This window comes from Doryrhamphus excisus, linkage group LG5 (assembly GCF_037039965.1).
Source record: "Doryrhamphus excisus strain RoL-2023G ecotype Guam linkage group LG5, RoL_Dexc_Guam_v1.1, whole genome shotgun sequence".
Lineage (NCBI taxonomy): Eukaryota > Metazoa > Chordata > Actinopteri > Syngnathiformes > Syngnathidae > Doryrhamphus > Doryrhamphus excisus.
Window position 1 is genome coordinate 8,247,791 of NC_136361.1, and position 16,640 is coordinate 8,264,430.

At 39.6% G+C, this 16,640-nt stretch overlaps 3 protein-coding genes across 7 annotated transcripts; 2 read left to right on the top strand and 1 right to left on the bottom strand.

Moving 5' to 3' along the window:
• Positions 1 to 1,550: 1,550 nt before the first annotated feature.
• On the top strand, positions 1,551 to 6,813 carry LOC131105083 (sodium channel regulatory subunit beta-1). The gene is made up of 5 exons (XM_058052831.2): positions 1,551 to 1,602; positions 4,699 to 4,865; positions 4,941 to 5,175; positions 5,247 to 5,415; positions 6,756 to 6,813. The coding sequence occupies exons 1-5, from the start codon at positions 1,551 to 1,553 to the stop codon at positions 6,811 to 6,813; spliced, it is 681 nt and encodes a 226-aa protein (XP_057908814.2).
• Positions 3,129 to 14,106, bottom strand: dnajc28 (DnaJ (Hsp40) homolog, subfamily C, member 28). 5 transcript variants are annotated; one of them, XR_013627391.1, is made up of 5 exons: positions 13,950 to 14,106; positions 13,710 to 13,845; positions 11,685 to 13,182; positions 9,940 to 10,355; positions 3,129 to 3,160 (listed from the first exon to the last, which is right to left on the bottom strand). XR_013627391.1 is itself a non-coding variant. In XM_078790637.1 (3 exons), the coding sequence occupies exons 1-3, from the start codon at positions 14,041 to 14,043 to the stop codon at positions 12,081 to 12,083; spliced, it is 1,332 nt and encodes a 443-aa protein (XP_078646763.1). In that variant the 5' UTR covers positions 14,044 to 14,106; the 3' UTR covers positions 10,686 to 12,080. The 5 variants fall into 5 exon arrangements, 3 of the variants coding, with proteins under 3 accessions (XP_078646763.1, XP_078646764.1, XP_057908812.2); XR_013627390.1 differs by lacking the exon at positions 3,129 to 3,160 and adding an exon at positions 9,784 to 9,871; XM_078790637.1 differs by lacking the exons at positions 3,129 to 3,160; positions 9,940 to 10,355 and having other exon boundaries at positions 10,686 to 13,182.
• On the top strand, positions 9,966 to 10,401 carry LOC131105729 (uncharacterized). The gene has a single exon (XM_058054138.2). It carries the CDS (start codon positions 9,997 to 9,999, stop codon positions 10,399 to 10,401), a length of 405 nt encoding a protein of 134 aa, XP_057910121.2. The 5' UTR covers positions 9,966 to 9,996.
• Positions 14,107 to 16,640: the final 2,534 nt, after the last annotated feature.

Below are 16,640 nucleotides of genomic sequence, written 5' to 3' on the forward strand. Positions count from 1 at the left end.
TGAACTTTGACCTGAGAAGGGTGTGTAAGCAATGATGCGCGCATTTTTATGAGGAGGCAGAGACCTTTAACCAACCAGGCCTTGAACCATCCCTATCCATGCATATATTATATTATGGTAATGGTAATGGTTTTATTTCATTTGAACATGCATCAGATTACAATTGAGTGCATCCCATAATAAGTTCCCAGTTCCACATGTCCAAAAGGAGTAGGAAGAAGCAAAGCTTATTAAATCCTACCCCTCCATCTGGTACTTTTACAATCACTAACTGTTACATTTGTTCACTTCCTGCTTTCCATAATACAGTTTTTTTTAAATAATGTACCTCATACCGAAGTACAAAGTGATATGAGCGTCCAATGCCATAATGTGTACCATAGTAAGTGTCAATACAGTGATATATATAGCACATCATGACTGGTTCAAGACTCTTCATCCTTGTATTTAGCAAATCCTTTAATCCCTTATTGAACGCACACTTATTAATCTCTTGTTTATGGCAGTTTATTGTTTCAGGACCCGACTGTGAACTAGGATTCCTTATTGATAGTAAATGGAATATTTTTTTATAATTAGTGTATTGAAAACCTGTTAATGAGCTACTAAATAATTTTTTTCACACTGGAGCCCTCTAGACACCTTTATGGTCACCTTTACACTCCTATTACGCAATATAGTGGCCATAATAAGAAAAAATAAGACATTGTATGAACTAACACATCTTGGCAATTGGGGGAGTCACATGATCATGAGTACTTCCTGTGGCGGCTAGTCATCAATATAACATTCCTGACACCTAGTGACCAGTGTAGAATACTAGTTAGTGTAGAATACTAGCTAGTATTCTACTGTCTAAAGTAGTTAATTCATTCATTCATTTTCTACCGCTTTTCCTCACGAGTGTCGCGAGGGTGCTGGAGCCTATCCCAGCTGTCTTTGAGCTAAAGGTGGGGTACACCCTGGACTGGTGGTCAGTCAATCACAGGGCACATATAGACAAACAACCATTCACACTCACATTCATACCTATGGACAATTTGGAGTCGCTAATTAACCTAGCATGTTTTTGGAATGTGGGAGGAAACCGGAGTACCCGGAGAAAACCCACAGGGAGAACATGCAACTCCACACAGAGAATCAAACCCAGGTCTTCCCGATCTCCTGACTGTGTGGCCTACATGCTAACCACTTGTCCACCATGTGGCCCATACATGATAATATTAGACATAATAATAATACACATCAAATGTTTTATTGATGCATGTCTCATAGTCCCTTGAAGGACTTTATATAAACATCTTCTGGTATGAAGTCTCATCATCTCCAGTTTCCCTGGCTGGCTCTCGGCTGTCATCAGGATTACTGACACCCCCTAAATAGAAAGTGGGACCAAGTCTTTTTGGGGATACGGCAAACGAGTGAGGCGGCGATCTGTGATTGTTTCAGACGGACTGGATGGAGCCCGGATGATTAGCATGCGGACAAATGGAAAGACTTTGTAGCGAGGCGGGTCTGTTTCACTACGTGTGAAGTCCGTGTTGCGTTCAATGGCCGGCACAGACATCATGTGGATTTTTTGCATGGTCATCGGCCTGCTTGGTGAGTCCCGACGTCCTCACAAGTTTCTTGTGGACTCAAAATCATCCACATAACCACCACAGACAAATGACCAATGAATCTTCATAAACTGATAATGATATGTAATATTCATTCATTCATTCATTCATTTTCTGCCGCTTTTCCTCACGAGTGTCGCGGGGGTGCTGGAGCCTATCCCAGCTGGACATGTAATATTAATATTATGAAATATGAAATATTTCATGTCAATACATAAAGCATTGAGGTCATTGAGGTCGTTTTATTTGATCACTAAAACTCACTGTCTATTTATTACCATAACATACGTACGTTTGGACTTTCCCCTGTGAATCAATGAATCATTTATGAATAATAACTTCAGTGTGAATACGATGCAGAATGAAACGTGTATCGTGCCCTTCTTGTTATCTTGGTAAAGGCAATGTTACGTTATTCCTATGTTTTATTAACTACTAAGAAGACATACAACTCATCTTTTTATCAAGTAATTTTATGTATTTTTTAAATTAAATATTAAGAAGGAATAATACCTAATTATTTTGTAATTTACTTTTTTGTATATTTTAAATATTATAATTATAATAATTATAATTATATAATATTTATATATAATAATAATATATAATATATATATAATATATATAATATCATTTTCTACCGCTTTTTCCTCACGAGGGTCACAGGGGTGCTGGAGCCTATCCCAGCTGTCTTCGGGCGAGAGGCAGGGTACACCCTGGACTGGTCGCCAGCCAATCACAGGGCACATGCACGGGGAGAACATGCAAACTCCACACAGAGATGGCCAAAGGTGGAATTGAACCCTTGTCTCCTAGCTGTGTGGTCTGCGCGCTAACCACTCGACCGCTGTGCCGCCCATAATATATAAATATATACAAATTATTATTATTAAATTATTTAAATGAAGCCTTTGTACAACAGCGCACAGACCGACCTCACAGGTAGGAGACCAGGGTTCAATTCCACCCTCGGCCATCTGTGTGGAGTTTGCATGTTCTCCCCGTGCATGCGTGGGTTTTCTCCGGGTACTCCGGTTTCCTCCCACATTCCAAAAACATGCTAGGTTAAATGGCCACTCTAAATTGTCCATAGGTATGAATGTGAGTGTGAATGGTTGTTTGTCTATATGTGCCCTGTGATTGGCTGGCCACCAGTCCAGGGTGTACCCCGCCTCTCACCCAAAGACAGCTGGGATAGGCTCCATCAAGCTCTAGGTAGAAAATGAATGAATAATTTCTTCCAAAAGGGTGAATGAAAACCAAAAAATATGAAAATGGAGGTCATTTTTCCCATAAGAAATAATATCAATCCAATCCAGACCCATAAGAAGATGAATAAAAAATACAATTGACAGAAAATAATTGCAGTTGTACATGCAGAAAACAATGAGAAATAATTCTAAGTGAGGAATGGATGTACCTTATTGGTGATGCAGATATCCCATCCCGTGCATCCTGATGAGATTGAATTCAGTTGTGTTTCTCGCCATCTTTATCAAATTGTTGCCACTCGCATCCTTCTTTGGCCCCATGGCGTGTTACTGAGCATAAAAAAATGAATGGTTAGTGAGTCAGCCACGTGTAGGCTGCCTTGTTTGGGCACATCATTCCATAGAACAATAGAACAATACAGCAGAGACTATTTTGTTACACGCAATATTGTACATATTGTACATATTTCTGTACTATTACAGTATTTGTGAGCTTTTTGTTTCATTTAATTGATTTGAAGTATTTACTGTTTATGTAACTATTCATTCATTCATTTTCTACCACTTTTTCCTCACAAGGGTCGCGGGGGTGCTGGAGCCTATCCCAGCTGCCTTTGGGCGAGAGGCGGGGTACACCCTGGACTGGTCGCCAGCCAATCATAGGGCACATATAGACAAACAACCATTCACACTCACATTCATACCTATGGACAATTTGGAGTCACCAATTAACCTAGCATGTTTTTGGAATGTGGGAGGAAACCGGAGTACCCGGAGAAAACCCACGGTTTATGTAACTATATTTTACAAATTATTTTTTCAGCTGTATCGGTTGTCTTCAATTGTATTTTTCAATGCAAATATACTGGAAACCTCATATTACAAATATACAACATAAGGTGGCCAGAAATATTTCAGTATTGAACAAAGCAAAATTTGTTCTCAATCAGAAATCACTCCACACTCTTTATTGCTCTCTGGTTCTACCATATCTTACTTATTGTGTGGAAATATGGGCTAATAACTATAAAAGCAATCTTCACTGGCTAAATGCACTGCAAAAAAGGTCAGTAAGGATAATTCATAATGCCGCCCACATAGAACATACTAACTCCTTATTTCTAAAATCACAAATACTTCAACTTGCTGATATAGTTCATCTTCAAACAAAAAAACAAAAAACAACAACCAATTAGCTAAAAATGTCATCCAATACTTCTCTACGAGAGAGGAGAAATATGATCTCAGGGAAGAAGTACATTTGAAACACTTCTATGCTAGGACAACGTTATGCTAGCCATAGCATTTCAGTATGTGGAATCAAACTATGGAATGGATTGAGTAAGGAAATCAAACAATGCACAACGATGAGCCAATTCAAGAAACAATACAAGCAGTTGATGTTTGCTAAATACAAGGATGAAGAGTCTTGAACCAGTCATGATGTGCTATATATATCACTATATTGACACTTACTATGGTACACATTATGTCATTGGATACTCATATCACCTCATACTTCGGTACGGGACAAAAAAATAACAAATACAATTAAAAAAATATTCAAAAAAATAAAAAAAAATTAAAAAAATATTTCTAAAAAAATCAAAAAAAAATAAAAACACTTAAAACTATATTAGGAAAACAGGAAGTGAACAAATGTAACAGTTAGTGATTGTAAAAATTCCAGATGGAGGGGTAGGATTTAATAAGCTTTGCTTCTTCCTACTCCTTTTGGACATGTGGAACTGGGAACTGATTATGGGATGCACTCAATTGTAATCTGATGCATGTTCAAATGAAATAAAACCATTACCATTACCACATACGATGTGTATTAATACATATTACTTTTGCTGGTCTGGCAGCGTGCGAGTGTCAGGGGGGGTGTGCAGAGGTGGACTCCCTGGCGGAGGCTGTGGAGGGCCAAAGTTTCAAGCTGGGTTGCATCTCGTGTAAAAATCGAGCTGAAGTGACGGCGAGAACCAGCGTGGACTGGCACTTCAAAGCTCCAGGACAAGACCGCTTCACACACGTGAGCATGAGTGCTTCAGCGACTTTTAGTCTGACATGACTCATGATGAACTAGCATTCCCGCTTTGGCTGCCAGATTTTCCACTACGACCACCCGAGTGCCGATATCCTCCACGGGGCCTTCAGGGGCCGTCTGGACTGGCTCGGGACACAAAGCCAGGACGTCCAGGTGGGTACCATCGCCATCAGCAACGTCAGCTTCAGTGACGCCGGGACGTATCGCTGCACCTTGCGCCGCATGCTCATCCTGCCCGGCTTCCGTCCCAACGTGACCGTGGAGAAGCAGGTGGAGCTTAGCGTTGCGGCCGTGGGTAAGCCACGTTACTCCACCGCCATCTCTGATTGCAATTTTTCGTCGTAACTTCTTGTTTGTGCTGTGAAGGCACCCGGGAGACGACGGCAGTGATCTCGGAGATGGTGATGTACGTGCTGATTGTGGTTCTGCAGGTGTGGCTCATTGTGGTTCTGGTCTACTGCTACAAGAAGATTTCAGCCGACATGGACGCTTGGGAGGCCCGCAAGGCCCGAAAGGCTCTTGTGGAACAGCAAGAGTGCGTGCAAACTTCTTAAGATGAACGCTTTTATATTTGAAAACAAATGTTCCATCAGAATTAATAGAGTAGAAATCATCTGTTCCAGGGTGAAACTGTGGCCGTCGTAAAACCTGAACTGTAACTGTCCACACAACCATTCAACTTACACTATAACTGTCATGCACATTTTATTTCTTGCACCTAATACTACAAACTTTTTCCAGTCAGGGTCACGTAGTGAAAAATGAAAGCATCTCATATACAGTGTTGTGAAAAAGTCTTTGCCCCCTTCCTGTTTTTTTTTTATAGTTTTGCACACTTGTCACGCTTAAATGGTTCAGATCATCAAACAAATTTAAATATTAGTCAATGACAATACAACTGAACACAAAATTAAACTTTATATTATTAAGAAATAAGCAAAATTAAGCAAAACAACCCCAGACCATCACACTACCACCACCACATTTTACTGTTCTATTTCTATTATTACTCTTATTTTTACTCTTCTTTTTCTGAAATGCGGCGTTACTTTTACGCCAAAGTTCAACTTTTGTCTTGTCTGAGTATTTTTCTGAAAGTCTTGAGGAAAATGGAGACCAGCATTAAAAGCATTTATTTGGTGAAAAAGTTTATTTTCTTATTAACTTCCCTCTTTGTTGCCAATCTTTGCTGTTGCTTTTTTTTTATTTTCCAACTTTTCTGAAATAATGTTATAATTTTGTTCCCCAACCTAATTTTCCAAAACATACAACTTAGTTTTTTTCCCTCATGGTATCAACATGTGTTTCTTTAATAGTTTAACTCTATGCTACTAAAATGACATTATTATTGCAGTTTTCTCATAATATGTTGACTTTATTCTCGTAAAAATTACAGCTATTTTTGATTTCTGCTGTGATTTTTTTAACATTCACTTTGACATTTTTCTTCTCATAATGATGACTTTATTGCCTTTATTTATTTGAACTGTACTTTCGTAACATTCTAACTTTTTCTACTACTTCCTTTTCCAAAAATGAAAACTTTAGTCATTGTTTTGTTTGTTTCTCATAATGTTATGAGTTTTTTTCTTTAATATTTCAACCTTATGCTACTAAAATGACATTAGTTTTTCCTCACAATATTAACTCCTAAAAATATGACTTTTTCTTTTTACATTAAAATGCTTTTCTAATTTTTTTTCTTAATTCTTGTAAAATCATTGCTGATTTATCGCTGTTGGAAATTCAGTAGCTGGGTTGTATTTTAGTTTTCTTGTTCAATTAGATTTTTAGAATGTGCTGCGGGCCACAATTGGCCCCAGGTCGCAGTCTGGACACCCCCTGATTTAACAGTTTCTCTTATTTTCTTTGCAGACTGCTGGATGGTGTTCCATCCACCAAGGTGGATGGTGCTGGGATGCCGGTAGCGTAACATGCCACTAGAGGGCGGTGTTGTGCATTGGGATACTCTTCCACATCCCTACCGGTTACTCTTCATCTTATAGTATTTTGGAATAGTGTCTTTGAAATACTAATTTGAAAAACATGTCAGAAGTACACAATAGTGTATTGGATGTGTGTTAGCTTTGATGCCTTTATTTATGTCGGTTTTGTGTGTGTAGTGTTTCTGCATACAAGTTGACATTATTTAGCACTTTAGCATTTGATTTATTTGTGTAAATTTGACATATACACTGTATCTGCGCACTTGTCCAACATAATAGATGCCATATATCATGCGGGACAGGAGGACACAGACGTTAGCAACACTAGGCTAGCTATGTGATGCTAAATTGCTAACATTACACTCACATATGAACAGCAACATGATGCTAGGTTAGTCTATTTGCTGAATAAAAAAGAATAACACAATCAATCTTTTCATTTTAAGATGTGTAGTGAAGCCTAATTTATGTCATTGAAGCCTTTAAAGTCCCGGTTTGAACCTCCTTCGTGAAAGATCTCAACGTACTTCACCAGTTTTCAATTCAGGTCAATACGTCAGAACGTGTGGTCAAATATGGCCGAGGTCGTACCATTTGGATTTCGGACAAATGTTCTGGAACTATACGCTGAAATATCGTCATCACAGATGAAGTCAAACAATAGCAACACTATCATCGCTAGTCTGTAATGCTAACATTACACTCACAGTCTAACAGCGACAGAATGCTAGCAGAGCCTATTTTCTGCACCAGTTGCTGACTAATGGATAGCAAGCTCCAGGCTACATTTTGAGAGGTGTAGCGAAGCCTGTGGGGTGGCTCAAGGATGGTATCACGCCCACGAGGAAGGAGGTTGTTTCTTTTATGATGTCATGAAAAACCCGCAAACTTCAAAATAGCTACGTGAGCTAAAGCGCTACCATTACATTTTAACAGCTTCCCGATAGTCGGCAGCACACCAGGCTGTGTTTTGAGACGTGTAGCGAAGCCTGTGAGGCGGCACAAAAGTGGTATCATGCCCACAAGGAAGGAGCTTGTTTCTTTTATGACGTCATGAAAAACCTGCAAACTTCAAAATAGCTACATGAGCTAAAGCGCTAACATTACATTTTAACAGCTTCCTGATAGTCGGCAGCACACCAGGCTGTGTTTTGAGACGTGTAGCGAAGCCTGTGGGGCGGCTCAGAGGTGGTATCACGCCCACAAGGATGGCGGTTGTTTCTTTTATGATGTCATGAAAAACCCACAAACTTCAAAACAGCTATGTGAGCTAAAGCGCTAACATTACATTTTAACAGCTTCCGGATAGTTGGCAGCACACCAGGCTGTGTTTTGAGACGTGTAGCGAAGCCTCTGGGGCGGCTCAGAGGTGGTATCACGCCCACGACAAAGGAGGTTGTTTCTTTTATGATGTCATGAAGCTGTGCTTCAACTCAAGTTGAAGCTTCTTTTAGCTTGCACCTGAATCCGAGTTTTGGCGCAGGTTCATGCACGTGGTGTCTGTTCTGCCCTGCAAAAAGGCGACTTAGAGGACGTGTGAAGGTGACGCTTTAAGAGCTGGGTGCCACAGTTGAAGCATTGTTCTCTGCAAGAACTCCACCAGCTGGCGTGCAACACCAGTCTTAAATATGAGAGCCGGACTGTACGTTACGTCCACATGCACAAGCATTCATTTAGCCTCGGATGAAATTTTTTGACCTCCGGTGCCGTCCTTTCATTAAACGTGTTGACATGCGCTGGGTGTGACGATGGAGAAGGGAACGTTTCATCATCCAGGGGGAGGTTTTACTGTTTTTCAGTCAAGTCTTGCTGGATGTGCACCAAAAAACCCCACGGAACGAGCCAGCCAGGTAAGCTTTTCCTTCTTTACAACATTTGAATACTATATCATGACTACGTAGCATTCATGCTAACACTGACATGACGGCGATCATGCAGGAAGAGAAATACTTAGACCTCACGCTTCTTCTTTGCATCATTTCATTGCTAACCTAAACCGGGGCGCTTCATTTTTATTAGCGCTTAGCACAGTCCTCACCAAAAAATAACAGCAAAAGTAGAGAACATTCAAATATCATTCATTTTCTACTGCTTATCCTCACGAGGAGGTGCTGGAGCCTATCCCAGCTGTCTTCGTGAAAGAGGCGGGGCACACCCTGGACTGGTCGCCAACCAATCACAGGCAAATTTTTTTCTCTTAAAGGGGACCTATTATGCTGATTTTTTTGGTGGACTCCTATAGAGCAGCTACACACCATAACCCGCACAGAAAGCTTTTTAGATCTTCCAGGACCTGCACCTATTCCAGCTGTATTTCCTTGGATTTTGTGGCGTCATTAGGCCTATTTTAGGGGGGCTTCAGCTCCCCTAAATAATTTGATATTTTTTACTATTTTTTTTACAAAAAAAATCTCTGACAAATTTCATATAATAGGGAAAAAGCAGGCTAAGAAGAAAGCCAATAAGCAGGCTAATACTAGCTACTACTAAGTGGTAGTAGTAGTAGTAATCAGAAGAATAATGATTCATTCATTAATTTTCTACCGCTTTTTCCTGATAGTAATAATAATAGGCTAATTAATAATATAACATGATGATTATATAATTGATGACTGTCCACTGGACAGAATGCTTGCAGAGCTTGAGCAGTGCCTTTGCAGTGTAGATTGCGTGTACTTGTGTCAATTTAATGGTGGCCTAAAACAATTGAGTATCTCTACTAAATCTGTCCAAAAGTTTCTGAAGTTTCTCAATGGTAAGTAGTTTTAGCATTTTAGCATTGGTAGCATCGGTAACATCTAATGTGTTTCGCAGGACTACCAGTGTTTAAAAAACTTGGGTAGAGTCACCGATTGTGGTGGGAAATGGCTATTAGCAACGCCACTCCCTGTATGCACACGCTATAGTACTACACAGACAAGTGCTTTTGCTCCATGACTTACACACGAATTACTTACTGCTTGCTCTTCTGACTCTTCCACACAACCAAGTAACGTTGGAAAGCCGTTGGGATTCAGCAAGTTTGTCGGCTACTCCAGCTGCATACTGGTCCATGTTCACAAAAAGGCTACATGTTAATTATTATTAAAGTTTGTGATGACGTAAAAACTTACCTGGCGCTCGCCACCCTTTGCAGCTGCAGTTTGCGGAGTGTCCAAAAGAGGGCGGCCATGTCGCACATCAACGCCACCGAGTTGACTTCCTTGCTGCTCTCTCTCTTGCATCACTGCCTCAACAGAACCGCTCCTCCGCAGCCTCCCTCCGTCCCGCAGAATCACACCAACACCGCCGCACCACCGTGGGCGGCTCGAGCCCAGTCCCAATCTCAGTCCGTGCTCTACATCCTCGTGGTGCTCGGCATGTTCAGCTTCTTCTCCTTCGGTGTCATGCTAAGCTTCATCCGCTCCAAGAAGCTGGAGAGCTCCCATGACCCGTACCACTTGTACATCGCGCACGACTGGACCCGGAAGAGGACACCGTGCAGAGCCGCCACGGGCCAAGCATGGGGAGCAACGGGGTCTGTGGTCATCTGTAACCCAGCGACGGGGCAAGGGACAACAGAACAAAAGCAGTAACACATTTGGACCGCGCTCACAGTCATTTAGTTTGTTTTTATGTCACAAGTACGTACACGTTGATAAAACGCACAAACTCATTTTCATGAAAATAACACGTGACAAGCATTTTTGACTCGCGTTAGAGCACAGTGGCTATCCACGTCCAGCAGATGGCGCCTCGAAGCCAGTAATTTCCCTAATAAAGTAATTCAGGAACAATTGGCTAGTAAGTTTATGATTTTTTTTTTATTTCCTTTACCCCAAGGACTTGTGAAGGTCAGAAATTAATAAAGAGAAAATGATATCACGGCATTGTGCAGTCACACACTTTATTATTGGCACGTGGATATGCTAACAATCAAAACAATCTCAATCTCATTTGCATATTGGCACATCAATCACAATCAATAACTTCCTAAAGGCAAGCATTGATTCCCGACGGCTGTGCTGCATCATGACAGATATCCAATTTCACTTCTGAAAAGGATCATTATTAATAAAAACTGCATCACAGCTTTGTGATGTAAGTGAAAAAGCTTATCAACTTCATTCTTTGCTCTTTTTTCCAATTTTTGCTGTTTTTTTAAATTTTCCTCTAAAATTCATTAATTCATTCATTTTCTACCGCTTTTCCTCACGAGGGTCGCAGGGGGTGCTGGAGCCTATCCCAGCTGTCTTCGGGAGAGGCGGGGTACACCCTGGACTGGTGGCCAGCCAATCACAGGGCACATATAGACAATCGAACTGTATCATTTATCATATTTTAACTTTTCTTTTAATATTTGAACTTCATGCTTGTAAAATTATTTTCCTCACATTATTAACTTATTGCAACTTTTTTCCCATTATAGCCATTATTTTGATTGTTTTTTAAATTACTTAAAAAATCTTTCATATTTCAATTATTAAATTATTATAATGTAAATGTTGTTGTGTGCCTTGAAAACCCTGTGGTACAGAATAAGGAAGACAATCCACGATGACTTGACGCATATTCACCCTCAGGATTTATTCTTCCTCTCAAAAATAACAACACTTATATCATAATATGATATCATAAGATGATTACATCATCAATTACCAATTTGTTTCACATGTTTCACACATTTCACATTTTTCAATTAGCCTGCTTCATGCTATTAACTGAACATTAAAGCTGGCTAGCATTAGCCATTTCGCTTATGTTCAAATGCTCTACAACACATTTTGTAAGAAACATTTCGCAGTCAGCTGTCTACTCTAGCAACTTTCTAAACTCTTTACAGCCGTTAAAATATAAATTATCTCTATTTTGTACTAACCTGTGGTACAGAATAAGGACAATCCACGATGACTTGACGTATATTCACCCTCAGGATTTATTCTTCCTCTGTCGTTTTGTCACCTACTCTATACCACCATCGCTGCTAGCACCCCCTAGTGGACTGTGCGGTATTACACCAAAACGCCAACAATGGAGATTTGGTTATTTTAGAAACAAACATATAAAAAAATAGTAGGGTGTCTTTTTTTCTTTTAGAACTGAATTTTATATGTATGACATGAACTATTACTACTCTTAAATGCTCTATCCATATTTATGCATTTTAAACAGTTTTTTAAACCATGTTTTTATGTACATTACATAAAAGTAAAATACTTAAAACCTAATACTAAAGTCGGCTGGAGTAGGCTCCAGGTCAGCAGTTCCACGTCATTCATCTCAACCAACTTTGCATCCAAGACATCAGGCCCGGTTTTGTGTTTCCAGACTGTGCTTTGGCAGCGTTGGCTCTTTTCCTCTCCGCCTTCCTCCTCTCCCGTTCCCTCCGTTGCTCCAGTCGGCGTTGGCCGGCCGCCATCTCCGCACGTTCCAACTCCCGCGATAAGCTAAAGTGCACCATTTGCATATGGAGCATGGGCACAATCAGGTTGTAGTTGTCCACCATCTTGTTCAGCTTGGCCAGCTCCTCCTCGGCACCGGTACACAGCTCCTGCCAGCGGCCACGCTCCGACGGGTCCATGGCTTGCCCCATCTGGACCCTCCCTTCCAGTAAAGCGCTGCGGATGTGCGCGGCGGCCTGACGGATGTCACGCTGCGTCACCACCCAGGGTGGCTGGTAGCCGTTGTCGATGAGGATGCGGTTGAGGTTGTGTGTCATGGGGTCGGCGTAGGGGTTGTGCTCAAACTTGTTGAGAGGCTTCCCGGTGCCGCTCAGATTGCGGAAGTCCCCACGTGCCATGGACTCCTGGATCAGGTCCTCCACCAGCCGCTCAACCGCTTGGGTGATTTGTATCTTCCTGCTGCGCTGACGCACGTCCCGCTCCACCAGCGCCCCCTCCGCAGCTGCCGCCTTCTCATGCTCCCTTTGCCGGTAGTCCAGGACCTGCTCGGATGCCCGATCCACACGGAACTGCCGGTACTGGCGTTCGCGTTGACTGGGGGTGCCTGAGCCTACGCCCTCGTAGCTGAGGTAGTGTCTATGCTGGGGGGCCACGCCTGCCCGCTTGTCCTCATCCTCCTGGTCTGCATCCTTCGCCGCCTCGCTCCGGTGAGCCAGAACAGCGCGATAGGCCTCCTCGACCCGTGCGAACAGGGCCGCATCGGCAGTAGGAGCACCAGAGTCAGGGTGATAAAGCTTGGCCAGGCGCAGGTAGGACTCTTTGACACGCACGGTGCTAACTGGCTCCCCGATGGGCAGCTGCAGCAGTTGGTAGCTCTCTCGCAGGCTGATGCTGAACTGAGGCCTGCTACTCAACGCTCGGAGCCACCAGGACCTCCCGGAGCGGAGCAACAGCAGCGGTCTGTGACAGGTGGAACTGCAGGAGACCAGAAGATGGCAAGTGAAGATCATGTCTCCTGTAATAAGACCAAGGACAAGACAATGAGTATCAAAACAAGGAACTCATTTGTTTTAGTTTTATTGTGGTTTTACAACATGTTACATAGAATGAATGTCTTTAAATACGACTGGAAGAAAGTACACTCACCAGCCAAAACATTAGGCACACCTCAACACTGCCTTTGATGAGTCTTATTTTGAAACAGTGAAGATAATACTCCACTATCAGATTTTGTTGTATTTTATTATATACTCTTGCATGGTGCTATCTTATTACATTGTTGAATCATGTTTTCATAGCCCTATTTGTCCTATATTGTCCGCCAAAAATGTAATTTAAAAGATTAATGTAGTGTATGTTCGGGCCATGGAAGACGTCATCAAATACCCGGATGTTAGCCTTCCTGACGCGCTAGCATACATTTAGCTAGTAGCAAACAATCACATTAATTCACAAAGATGTCACTTAACACGCAGAACATCAACATTAAGATGCCAACTTACTCACACAGCTGACTGTAAAAACATATCTCAGGAGAACACGGGCTGAAAATGGGGTCGCCGGTTTGGGTTGGGGTTGTTTCGAAACGTCTTTTTCTTCTTCTGCTAACGTCCCTGGCATCCCGCGGACCCGCAATACCTAGTGGACGGGAGTGTACCCGACACGCACACATAAGACAGACAAAATTATTTTGTTTTATTTTATTTTATTTTATTAACAAGGTACACACATATTAAGCTTACCATATTCACAGTTCACAGGTCTGATAAGTTCTGAAGTCATTTCTTCTATCCAAATTGCTTGAACGAGGTCATAAGTTGAAGCAGAAGTACACATGAAGTACTCGACTTGCTTCACACTACATTACCCACGTAGCACTGCGCGCACTAGCGAAACAAACAAGCAATTCTTAAAGGGGAAATATTGTGCTCCTGTTCGTCGCTTTGTATTGAGTTGTGGACTCCTATAGAGCAGCTACACACCATAGCCGCACATAAAGCTATTCAGTTTGCACCTCCTTCATAGACTTTCTGCTTTCGACACAAATTTTTCTTTTGTTAACTCCACTTTCGGCCCGCCTCTAGGTACGCTTGCTTGGCTGTGATTGGTCACAATTTCAAGCTCTCTGTTTACTAATTAATTTCATTGAATGCTAAAAATGGTTGTAGCTCTAGGGAAATAAAAATGCATAAGCTAAAAAGCATGAATAAAGAAAAACACTTCAATATTGTTCCACAATTCCACTAGGATAATATAGAATTGGAAACAGCGAAGAGTTTTAGGTGATGAATTTCATAGTTTTCTTTTAAAATCAGTGTCAGTCTTTCGTTCTCATTTTTCACCGAAAAAATTGAAATGATGTGAACGTTGAAGTAGTTCAAAATTGAAATTAACTTGAATTATTCATGTTTATACAAGTATGAACACTGCTGAAATGTTACAATATGCATCTCGCAGAGTATACTGTATACCGTAATCTATAATCTGTGTTAAGATCCAGTATATGACCCCGATGAAGTATCGTTGAATGTCGATGAATGTAAGTGGAGGTACACGAGTATTCAGGGTAAAAGTATCATATGAGGATGCGAATGTGCATCAGGATTTACTCCTTCTAATTGAGAAAATGTTTTCTGCCAAATTTGATAGCCCGGTTGCAAAGTTTCCTCATCGTGCTCTCAAACATGTCTGATACACCTTCAACAAATTGATCAATGCCGCCACCGTTGTCATCTTCGTCTTCATCATCATCGTCTTCATCGGACTCATTGTCGTCAGACTCCTCTGAGCAACCAGAGTAAAAGAAAAACATCGTTTAGATTTGGAGAAACAAACAAAAAAAATCAGACTGTTTCCTTTCCTCATGACTGACATGTTGCAAATTGTAAAACTGGGATGTATAGACCCGACCAATATAGGATTCAATTAATAAATGGAATATTTTTGTAGTTAGTGCGTAGAAAACCTGATTTCTAAATACAATTTTGACATTATTAGAGCCCCGTAGACACCCATATAGTCACCTTTACACTTATATTATTCTTTGTTTACAACACATTGCTCAGCGCTTATACTGCTGGGACTCAAGACAGCCGCTAGCTAGCAAGCTAATTTCTTATTTATTTATATTTTTTTATATATATTTTTTAGTTTATTTTATTATTTTTATTTTATAGTTATATTTATTTTATTATATTTTATTTTACTTTATTAATATTTTATTATTTTTTATATTTTTTAAATATTTTATTTATAATTTATTTATATAATTTATTATTTATTTCTTCTAAAGTTAAGCTCAAAAACGTACCACTTCCGCATTAAATGGGATGAGAACCTTTTTTCATTTTATCGTATGAGACATGCCATGGCTGATTATTCCTTGTTTACAACACATTGCTCAGCGCTTATACAGCTGGGACTCAAGACAGCCACTAGCTAGCAAGCTAATTTCTTTCTTTCTTATTTATTTATAGTTTTTTTATATTTTATTTTTGTATTATTTTTTATTTTATATTTATTATATTTATTTTATTAATATTTTATTATTTCTTTTTATATTTCATTTATAATTTATTTATATAATTTATTTCTTCTAAAGTTAAGCCCCAAAACGTACCACTTCCACATTAAATGGGATGAGAACACATTGCTCAGCGCTTATACTGCTGGGACTCAAGACAGCCGCTAGCTATCAAGCTAATTTCTTTCTTTCTTATTTATTTATAATTTTTTTATATTTTATTTTTTTATTATTATTATTTTTATTTTATATTTATTTTATTATATTTTATTAATATTGTATTATTTTTTATATTTTATTCATAATTTATTTATATAATTTAGAATTTATTTCTTCTAAAGTTAAGCCCAAAAACGTACCACTGCCACATTAAATGGGATGAGAACCATTTTTCATTTTATCGTATGAGACATGCCATGGCTGATTATTCCTTGTTTACAACACATTGCTCAGCGCTTATACTGCTGGGACTCAAGACAGCCGCTAGCTAGCAAGCTAATTTCTTTCTTTCTTATTTATTCATAATGTTTTTTATATTTTATTATTTTTGATTTCATAATTTTTATTTCATATTTATTATATTTATTTTATTATATTTTATTTTATTAATATTTTATTCTTTTTTATATTTTTTATAATTTATTTATATATTATTTATATATTTTTTTAATATAATTTTTAGTTTATTTTATTTTATAGTTATATTTATTTTATTGTATTTTATTTTACTTCATTAGTATTTTATTATTTTTTAAATATTTTATTTATAATTTATTTATATAATTTATTATTTATTTCTTCTAAAGTTAAGCCCAAAAACATTCCACTCCTGCATTAAATGGGATGACAACCTTTTTTCATTTTATCGTATGAGACACGCCATGGCTGATTATTCTTTGTTTACAACACA